At 40.2% G+C, this 10527-nt stretch overlaps 2 protein-coding genes across 4 annotated transcripts; both read left to right on the forward strand.

The window, feature by feature from the left end:
* Nucleotides 1–4190: 4190 nt before the first annotated feature.
* LOC142225777 (uncharacterized) lies at nt 4191–5889 on the forward strand. Of its 2 annotated transcripts, XM_075295598.1 has the most exons (3): nt 4191–4815; nt 5108–5668; nt 5754–5889. In XM_075295598.1, the coding sequence occupies exons 1-3, from the start codon at nt 4575–4577 to the stop codon at nt 5813–5815; spliced, it is 864 nt and encodes a 287-aa protein (XP_075151713.1). In that variant the 5' UTR covers nt 4191–4574; the 3' UTR covers nt 5816–5889. The 2 variants fall into 2 exon arrangements, with proteins under 2 accessions (XP_075151713.1, XP_075151712.1); XM_075295597.1 differs by having other exon boundaries at nt 4677–5668.
* A 247-nt stretch (nt 5890–6136) lies between these two features.
* On the forward strand, nt 6137–10008 carry LOC142225776 (uncharacterized). 2 transcript variants are annotated; one of them, XM_075295595.1, is made up of 3 exons: nt 6137–7973; nt 8142–8381; nt 9001–10008. In XM_075295595.1, the coding sequence occupies exons 1-3, from the start codon at nt 6137–6139 to the stop codon at nt 9699–9701; spliced, it is 2778 nt and encodes a 925-aa protein (XP_075151710.1). In that variant the 3' UTR covers nt 9702–10008. The 2 variants fall into 2 exon arrangements, with proteins under 2 accessions (XP_075151710.1, XP_075151711.1); XM_075295596.1 differs by having other exon boundaries at nt 6137–7649.
* Nucleotides 10009–10527: the final 519 nt, after the last annotated feature.

Genomic DNA, 10527 nt, shown 5'->3' on the forward strand with positions numbered 1-10527 from the left:
TGAAGTGGACGAATTTCAAAACTTTCAAAAAGATATCTTGATTAAAAAAAGGAGATTTTATAATAATCGGTGTCCATCTACTTCATTGTGCATTCTCTTTTATTTCTATCTCTACTAAGTACTCAAAATGTACTAACACATATATCTTTGTACACCGTTATAAAACTTTAGTTATAAGAAACATTCTATCAAAGAATAAGAAAGACTCTTTGTATCTCTTGTTTTTTTATTATTGGGCCCTTCAAACAAACTTTCAACAATCTTAATAGTTACTTTTATAACTATGATTATATTCATATATACATTTATTATTGTTAAAATTATGATTGTATTTTTTTTTGCCTAGGTTTTAAGACAAGTTGTACTTTAATTATTGGCCTTGTAGGCTTAGTACACCCAGAAAAGGAATATGATCACCTCAAACTTGTTTCAAGAGTAAAATGTTATTTTTGGATGGTGACCTCCCTGCCAGTATTGCAAAGTTCCATTTTATCCTCATCGCTACCACAGACTCGTAAGTGGCACTGCAACAATCGCCAACTGTGATAGTATTTTGCTATCACTATTCGCATGAAAGTATTTTGCCATCTTATTTTCAACCGTCGAACTGAACGTGTTTTCTAATAGCGGAGTATTTCATCGTAATAAGTACTTATTACGAATTTCACGTGTGGTGGAAATAATGAACCACCATGCAGCGAAATTCAAAGTCATCCACTGGGTTGCTAACTTCAGGGCCCAGTGGACGGGTAACGACTGAAGTTATAAATTTGGGCAGCGACCAAGAGTCGGGCCCAATTAGTCGACCTGTAGACGGGTCGACTGGCGGTGACACTTTGGCAAGTCGAACCTTTTCTAAGGTGACGACATCAAAAGGAGGCAATCCCTCTCGAAAGAGATTCAAGGAACGAAGAAATGCTTTGTTTATCCTAAAGAAATTAGGATCAGTCGACCCAAGCACGTTGTCGGCTAAGCAAAGCGATTCCTTAAAATGGGCTCAAGGAATTCTTGAAGCTGGAAAAAGGGAACGATCACCGGATGAGCTGCCATCCTCTAAACGGGATCAAAGATCGCTTGCCTCAGTTGCTAAAGACAGCCTTGTGATGGCTATTATTAATAAAGGAGCATTGGACGGTATGATTCCAAGGCAAAAATGGGGGGAAATTGAGAACGCGATGTCTGGTGTCTATTCAGAGGTGCGAAAAAAGTTCCCGGACCAAGTCCTCGACGGCAAGATGCTGGATGGTATCAAGGACGATATAAGTTAATAGCTTTTGCGGACCAGAGGTCTATGGATTGCTTTAAAGCTGCATTGATGCTAATTGGTGAAGTTTGGGAAGGATCCGCTTTGGAGTTAGTCGATAAAAAAGACATACCGGCTAAACCTAGACACATGCATGGATACCGGCAAACCCTCCTGATCCTGAGTCAATACTAGAGAGACTAAAAGAATGTAACCCAGATCTTCCAACCGCCGATTGGAAGGTTGGTCGTTTGGATGAGGTGGATGGATCAAGACGGCATGCGGTGTTTATATTAAACATAGAGTCGCTGCCACATCTAGCCCAGACGCAAGGACGCGTAAGTTATGGCTTTCATGATATCCATATGAAGGTATACAAAAGCGATCAGCCAAAGAATTCCGAAACGGACAAGCCTCCGGTAGAGTCAGCAGTGAAAAAATCTCCTAGCGAAGCCGAAGGAGACATAAAACCTGCAGACTATAGCGAAAATCATATGCGGGAAGTTTCTACAGGCTCAAGCCTCACCAAAGCTGAACCGCGGATTGTTGCGAGAGTCACCGAGATCTGTGAAGAGGAAGCCCTTTATGACTCAATTGAAGCGGCTGATGTGACGGTGGTTGAAAATTTGGATGGTTCTACGGTTCCTCCAGATAAATCTTCACCATTGTAAGGCCGCTTGTGCTGCCTTAAAAGTTCTCCTGATGAAAGGAGATATAGATATAGTTCTTATTCAGGAACCATACATATATAAGAACAAACTTTTGCATAATACCGGTAACGATATAAATCGAGCATGTATAATGGCTAAAAACGAACTAAACTTGTTTCTGCTTCCTTCATTGAGGAATGCAGACACTGTCGTAGCCAGTCTAGAGATATCCAAATGCAAATATTGGGTATCTTCGGTCTACATGGGACATGATAGGGAGATGCCACCCTGTGCCGTTAGGACCTTAGTTAAGGAGTTACTAAAAACAAAGACAAAACTCATTATGGGATGCGATGCAAATGCACATCATAGTATTTGGGGAAGTAGTGATACTAATGCAAGGGGAGAGTCGCTAATAGAGTTTATTTTGCGTACTAACCTGGTAGTTTGCAATAAGGGAGATGCACCAACCTTCGTCACCAGAAACAGGCAAGAGGTTTTGGACGTCACGTTGACCTCTCCGGAACTGAGAGGCAAGTTTTGAGGGAACATAGCTTCTCAGATCATCGCTACATCAGTTTCAGATTGGCTGTTCGTACATCAAAACCATATTTCTGCCAAATGTTAGGAAAGCTGATTGGAATAGGTATAGGGAATCGTTCAATTTGATGATACCGGAAATGCCAGAGACAAATATGAGCACTGTGCAAGATATCGAACACGCAGTGGAGCGGATTACTAAGGCCTTCAACATGTCACTGAAAGCTGCTTGCCCTAAAGGAAAGCCAAGGGGTAAAACTCGGCCGCCATGGTGGACTACGGAGTTAAGTAATATGAGGAAATCCTGCAGGAAGCTCTTTACCAAAGCAAAGTCCAAAAGAGCTCCGGAGGATTGGGACACTTACAAGATGAATCTGAGAGCATATAAACGAGAACTGAGAAGGTCTCAACAAAACTCTTGGGATGATTACTGTAGCAGTATTGAGAATACGTCAGAGGCGCCCAGACTACGGAAGGTACTAGCATCCACTAACACCGCTCCAGGTTTCATTAAAACATCGGAGGGAAATTGGACAACGTCCAGTGTGGAGACGTTGGAGGTACTATTGGACACACACTTCCCTGGAAATCAGACGGTTGAACCGTGATCTGGTGGTGTAACAGGGGCTCAGCGGTCATTTCCTATCGAGGAAATTGTGTTGGAATCTAGAATAAAATGGGCTTTAAATAGCTTTGCACCATTCAAATCCCCCGGACCTGATGGAATTACTCCGACGGAATTACAAGCAGTGGCTGAAAGAATTATCCCCTGACGGTGTTGACGGTGATATATAAACGATGTGTAAACTTAGCATATATTCCAGAAAAGTGGAGGGAAACAAAAGTCGTCTTCATACCTAAAGCAGGAAAAGCCTCTCACTCGAGTGCGAAGGATTTCCGACCAATCAGCTTATCCTCATTCCTACTTAAGACCCTAGATAGGATGATAGGCATGTATCTTAGAACTAGCGTGGATTCAAGTTTGCTCTCGAAACGACAGCATGCATACTCGAAGGGCAGGTCTACTGAGACCGCATTGCATGAACTAGTCAGCTTTATTGAAAGCTCACTATCTGTCAAAGAAAACACAATCGTGGCGTTTCTAGACATCGAAGGGGCGTTCAATAATGTCCATCCGAGCTCGATATTAAATGGACTGACAACTTTGAATGTTGATCCAGGTATACTTAGGCTGTTAGACGAACTTCTAACAAAGAGACGTATTTCAGCCACACTAGGCCAAGCAAACATACAAAGGTATGTGAACTTCTTCGGAATGTTGCTATAAACAACCTTCTGGTTTCCCTAGAAAAAGAAGGGATAAAAGTGGTGGCATACGCAGATGATGTGGCGCTAGCAGTCAGGGGAAAATTCCAATCCACAATCAGAGATATTATACAGAGAGCTCTCCGGATGACTGGGAAATGGGCGAAAGATAATGGTCTTGGTGTAAATCCAGCAAAGACAGAACTAGTCATGTACTGCAAAGATCGCAAAACTCCCACAGTTAGGCCCATTTCCTTGGGGGGTACTTGTTGCAGATGGTCACCTCAATGTCGGTAACAAAAGTTGAAGAATTGGACTTACCGCAAAATATCCCAAGCTGAGAAGAGCGCAGCCGTATTGTTTTTTATATTTCATATGTATTAAATTGTTATTATTGTTTTATACATATTCATATAATGCATTATTTAGTACTTACTAATCATATAAATAGGCCCATCCGGCAAACAATCGCCCTTTTTTGCTTATAACCAAAACAACAATGAATAAACACCCCCACCATTGAACATATGTTTTGTACTAATTTAATTTCCAAAACATACTTACCTTTGATAGTGCCAAATAAATAAAACCAACAATTTCGTGAAACATCCAAATCGACATCACTTTTTATTTAGAAAGGCAATGGGAATTAATTAATTACAGTTTAAATGCTGTTTATTCATCGGGAAAGCAAAAAGGACATCTTTATTCATTGTTGCCTTGCCTGACGTGGACAACATTTCTCATCATATGCCGAGAATGTCAAATTAAATGTTGTAAAACTTGAAAGTGTGATATTTTAATGTCTATTTCTGCCACGAAATATTTGTATGTGATTCGTACTTCTTACTTGTTATTGTGATCTCGTCGGTTTTATGTCAGAAGACCAGGATCAGCCCAGAAGAAGCAGTAGACGAACACAAGGAATTCCACCAGCCTATTTGAACACCTACATCATCGAAATGCCGACTGAACACTCACCACAAAAAGACACAACTGGTAAAGTGAGTAAGTCACAGTGTCCACCAGGAGCAAATACACAAAATGTTTCAAAAAATAACACGCCGTCTGCTAAAAATTACCCTACCGTCACTTCTTCGCCAACCAGGGAAAATCGTGAGTTAAAAAAAACAAATGGACCAACTTCAACGCCAAATGCAAGCAATGGAAACAAACTATATAACCTCAACACAACAGATGCAAGCCCAACTCACTGCCACATTACAACAAATGCAAAGTCTTGTTAACAATCAACAGTCAAACACAACAATACCATCAATGTCACAACCAATCTCACAAAATCCACCTCCACTCGCACAACAGCCACTAACATCTTCCGCTTCTGAAATATCATATGCACAAAATTATGTTCCACACAAAAAAATTTATCCACTTCCTATATTTACAGGTCTTCCAGAGGAATGGCAAACCTTTTTTGAAGCATATGAAAGCACCACTTCAGAATTTGGTTACACAAACTTACACAGCATCATGCGTCTCCGCGATTCCATCAAAGGACGTGCTCGTGAAACTGTCGAATCGCTCCTATCTCACTCTGCCAATGTAAACACGATAATGGAAATTTTAAAAGAAACATATGGTCGACCAGAGCAACTTGTCAGGAGCCAGATAGAAAAAGTTCGTGCCATACCACCACTTGCTAACGACAACCTGGATTCTATCGTCAACTTTGCAAACAAAATCTCCAATATGACCACATTCTTGAAAAACGCCAAAGGTGAGCATCATTTATCCAATCCATCTCTACTAAGTGAGCTTGTGTCAAAATTGCCTACAAATCGCCAAATGCAGTGGGCCGAAAAATCATTAACATTGGAACGTTCAGCCACTATCGTCGATTTCTGTGAATGGCTCTCAATTTTAAGACGACTAGCTAATATTGTAAATGACACTCTTCCACTTCGACCGGCCGTCGTCAAACATCCTCCAATAACACTCAAAGTCGCAAGTATGCCTATACAGCACTCAACCAAAAATGTTTTGTATGCGAAGGTGAGTGTATTAATATCAAAGAATGTGAATCTTTTTTGCAGATGTCTGTAAACGAACGTTGGAACAAAATACAACAATCGAAGACATGTTTTTGTTGCCTTAAACGTGGCCATCGACTCAAATTTTGCACACAAAAAAGGAAATGTGGTATTAACAATTGCACCAAATTTCACCACCGATTGTTACATAGCACACAACCAGTAAATAATGCATCCACAACTGAATTTTCAAGACAACCATCGCAACCACTATCCAACGAAACACAGAATTTGAATCACAATAAACCCGATGCACCGACGGCCGAAATTGTCATGTCACCAACGAAACTACTAATATATTATTCCAAATACTGCCGGTAAAATTGTATGGAGCAACTAAAATTATAACCACATACGCCTTTGTCGATGACGGCTCCAACGTATCAATGCTAGACGAAAGTTTGTCACGGGAACTTGGTCTACGCGGCGAACCAGAAATTTTGCAGCTCCAATGGCTAAACGACCACCAAATATCACGAAAAACCGAGAAAGTTAATTTGACCGTAAGTGGAATTGGCGATTACAATAAAAAATTTAATATATCTAATGTTTACATTTCGTCTGAACTGTCATTGCCAATCCATAGTTTCCACATAGAACATTTTTTGAAATCCCGTGGACTAGACGAAATACCCGCCAGGGATTATTCGAACGTTCAACCTAAATTAATTTTGAGCTTAAATCATTCATTTTTAACAGTGCCATTGCAGGTTCCCCGTATGTTGACAGATTCTGGTCCATTCATAGCTATGACAAGATTGGGAGCAATAATATATGGGCCATTTCCAGGAGAAAAAACTTCGGTAATAAAGCGCGGTTTACATATCCATAGACGTTTTGATGAAAATGAAAACCAGTTGCTTCAACAAATGCACAAATTGATGAGCGGATATTTCGACATAGAAACACTTGGTGTAAAAGTGACTACAGAAACGTTGAGATCAAAAGATGATGAAAGGGCGATAATGTTGCTGAAAAAGAACACAAAGAAAATTCATGAACGGTATGAATGTTCCTTGCTTTGGAAGGAGTATGTGCCTCCAATACCTGATTCATATCAAATGGCGTTAAACCGGTTGTATTCAGTGGAAAAGAAAATGTCCAAAGATCCTGAGTTTGCCATGCAATATTATGATAAAATTAACGACTACATCAAAAAGGGCTACGCAAGAAAATTGTCTAAACAAGAAATTGAAAATGGTGGTAGTGGAATTTTCTATTTGCCACATTTTGGCGTTAAAAATCCAAATAAAAAAGGCATTCGCCTTGTATTTGATGCGGCAGCTGAGACAAATCAATTTTCTTTAAATAAAGCCCTTTTACAAGGTCCTGACATAAATAACTCATTAATTTCAATTCTTTTAAAATTTAGAGAAGCGTCTGTTGCAGTTTGTGGAGACATCCAAGAAATGTTCCACCAAATTTCCATTTCCAAAGAAGATCAGAATAGTCAAAGGTTTTTGTGGAGAGACGATAAGGAAAAGCCGGTGGAAACTTATGTGATGCAAAGACTAATTTTTGGCGCAACTTGTTCCCCCACAATAGCGCAATATGTAAAAAATGAAAATGCAAAGGAATTCATAGAAGAAGCACCGAGAGCCGTTCATGGAATTGTGGAGCGCCATTATGTGGACGACTACGTCGATTGCTTTCAGTCGGAGGAAGAGGCAATTCTAGTCTTGAAGGATGTAATTCGAATCCATAAATTCGGCGGTTTTCATCTACGTAATATTTCATCCAATTCTGAAGCAATAAAAAGAATGTATGGCAACCCTACGAATTACGAGTTTCTCAACAGTAACCACACAGAACGAGTACTGGGTATTCACTGGTTGTCACAGTCAGATGTTTTTTGCTTCAAATTAATTTTGCACAAAGTGGACGGTGATATAGTAAACGGTAAGAAAATCCCTAACAAACGTGAAATGTTGTCGTTAAACATGTCGATTTACGACCCGTTCGGTTTTATTGGGGATTTTCTAATTACATCGAAAGTGCTGATGCAGCGCGTGTGGAAAAGTGGTTCAAAATGGGATGAAGTATTGCCCAAGGAAATTTATGGCCATTGGAAGAACTGGTTGGATGACCTGAACAAAATATTGAATTTTTCTGTGCCTCGGTGTTATAGTGTGGATTTTGGAAGAAGTGTGGTGGATCTGCATATATTTGTAGACGCAAGTGAAGAAGCGATGGCAGTTGTGGGATACTGGCGGATGGTATACAGTGAGTCTATTAAGGTTGCATTTGTTATGGGAAAGACAAGTTGTGCTCCCACTCGCTATCATACGATACCAAAGCTTGAGTTGCAAGCGGCGGTGATGGGCGTGAGATTGAAGGAGCTAATTTTACAAAATCATTTGAAACGCATTAATCGTGTTTATTTTTGGACAGATTCCTCTACCGTTCTGCAGTGGATTCGATCAGATCATCGCAAATATAAACAATACGTGGCCAACAGAGTTGCGGAAATCTTGGAAAACAGTGACAAAGATGATTGGAGATGGTGTCCAGGCTCTGAAAACCCGGCGGATGATGCCACAAGGGCAAAGTATTCAGAAAGCTACAATTCGGACGGACGATGGAAAAATGGGCCAGCTTTTCTTTTATGCGATGAATCACAGTGGCCACAAGGTAGGTTCTGTTGTACCACATTTTAATCGATTCTCAAAATATCGCAGACTCAAACGAACGATGGCCTGGGTACAGCGCTATGTACATAATTTGTTACGTCGAATAAGAAATGAAACTTTGCTGGTGGGTGAGCTGAGCATCGACGAAGAAATAAGAGCTGAAATGTGCCTGTGTCGGTTTGTTCAAAGACAACACTTTGCGGAGGAACTGGTAGATTTGCTGTTGAAAAGTGTAATATCGAAGTGTAGTGCTTGTCGAATTCATGCAGCTAAACCAAGCCAACCCCAGATGGCCCCTTTACCAGCCGATCGTCTCACACCGTATGTAAGAGCGTTCACATACACTGGATTGGATTATTTTGGGCCAGTGAATATTTCTATTGGTCGAAGACGTGAAAAGAGGTGGATAGCCCTGTTTACCTGCCTAACAGTCCGTGCTGTTCACCTAGAAATCGCAGCTGACCTTTCAAGCGACGCATGCCTCATTTGTATTCGCAACTTTGTCAACCGAAGAGGGGTCCCCATACACATCCGTAGTGACAATGGGACGAATTTTGTTGGAATACCAAAAGAGCTGCAAGGTATGAGTAACTTTGTTAACAATGATTCTCTCGTTTCAGGTGTAACAGCCCTAGGCATTAAATGGCTTTTTAACACTCCGTCCAATCCCAGCGAATGGGGTGTTTGGGAGAGACTTGTTCAGTCTGTCAAAAAGGCGCTGTACATTATGCTGAAGGAACAGGCTCCCCGGTTAGAGACACTGCAAGCTTTTTTAATCGAGGCAGAAAATATTGTAAATTCAAGGCCTTTGACCCATTTGCCTGTTGGCCCTGAAGACCCCGAGCCTTTGACTCCCAACCATTTTTTACTTGGCTGTACAAACTCTACACAGACACCAGCCCCCTTCGAGCCTAGGATGTTATGCCTGAGGAAGCAGTGGCGAATTCTCCAAACGTTGAAAAATGGCATGTGGCACCAATGGATACGTGAGTACTTGCCCGAATTGACCCGTCGTACCAAGTGGTGTCTTCCGTCTCAGCCCCTTGAAGTCGGTTGCTTGGTCTTTATATGTGACGTCGAAGTGTCCAGATCCCAATGGAAACGTGGTCGGGTGATTGCTCTCCATGCCGGTAAGGATGGTGTGTCTCGGTCCGCTGACGTCAGAACAAGCACTGGGGTTTTACGAAGGCCTTTGTCAAAACTTGCGGTTTTAGATGTCATGGTTGATGATGATGCCGTAAGTGAATCTTCACCTGGTGGTTCAGTTCACGGAGGCGGGGATGTTGCAGATGGTCACTTCAATGTCGGTAACAAAAGTTGAAGAATTGGACTTACCGCAAAATATTCCAAGCTGAGAAGAGCGCAGCCGTATTGTTTTTTATATTTCATATGTATTAAATTGTTATTATTATTTTATACATATTCATATAATGCATTATTTAGTACTTACTCATCATATAAATAGGTCCATCCGGCAAACAATCGCCCTTTTTTGCTTATAACCAAAACAACAATGAATAAACACCCCCACCATTGAACATATGTTTTGTATTAATTTAATTTCCAAAACATACTTACCTTTGATAGTGCCAAATAAATAAAACCAACAATTTCGTAAAACATCCAAATCGACATTACTTTTTATTTAGAAAGGCAATGGGAATTAATTAATTACAGTTTAAATGCTGTTTATTCATCGGTAAAGCAAAAAGGACAGTACTGAAATTCCCTTTGGGGAGTGTGCAAAATACCTTGGCGTTATTTTGGACAGGAAGCTGAATTTTAGGCTTAATATTGAAGAGAGAGCGAGAAAAGCCACGGTAGCTTTGTACTCGTGCAAAAAGGCAATAGGGAAATTTTTATTTATATAAAAAATGTTGTCAAAATTTTATTTCTATAGAAAATTTTGTCAAAATTTTATTTGGTTCTATTATTATTTTCATTATAATTACGGTTTATTTGCAACAGGGATAAATCCAAAACAGACAAATAGTCAACGGTGCTCTAGGAAAATGCGACCAGATTTAAAAGCAGTTAGTCTGTTATTCAATAATAGTTAGAAATATATTAAAAAAAGTCGTCCCCACAAGCATCGAAATTTACATTTTCAATAAAAAAACTTTTTAACTTAATTTTTCCCTTAAATG

The sequence above is a fragment of the Haematobia irritans genome, chromosome 2, assembly GCF_050003625.1.
Source record: "Haematobia irritans isolate KBUSLIRL chromosome 2, ASM5000362v1, whole genome shotgun sequence".
NCBI lineage: Eukaryota > Metazoa > Arthropoda > Insecta > Diptera > Muscidae > Haematobia > Haematobia irritans.

Coding starts and splice junctions, on each gene's coding strand:
- LOC142225777 (XM_075295597.1), top strand. CDS start 4,834: ATGGACCAACTTCAACGCCAAATGCAAGCAATGGAAACAAACTATATA. Junction 5,669..5,753: donor AATAACACTCAAAGTCGCAA/GTATGCCTATAC, acceptor TCTTTTTTGCAG/ATGTCTGTAAACGAACGTTG.
- LOC142225776 (XM_075295595.1), top strand. CDS start 6,137: ATGCTAGACGAAAGTTTGTCACGGGAACTTGGTCTACGCGGCGAACCA. Junction 7,974..8,141: donor ATACTGGCGGATGGTATACA/GTGAGTCTATTA, acceptor ATTTTTGGACAG/ATTCCTCTACCGTTCTGCAG. Junction 8,382..9,000: donor TGAATCACAGTGGCCACAAG/GTAGGTTCTGTT, acceptor CTCTCGTTTCAG/GTGTAACAGCCCTAGGCATT.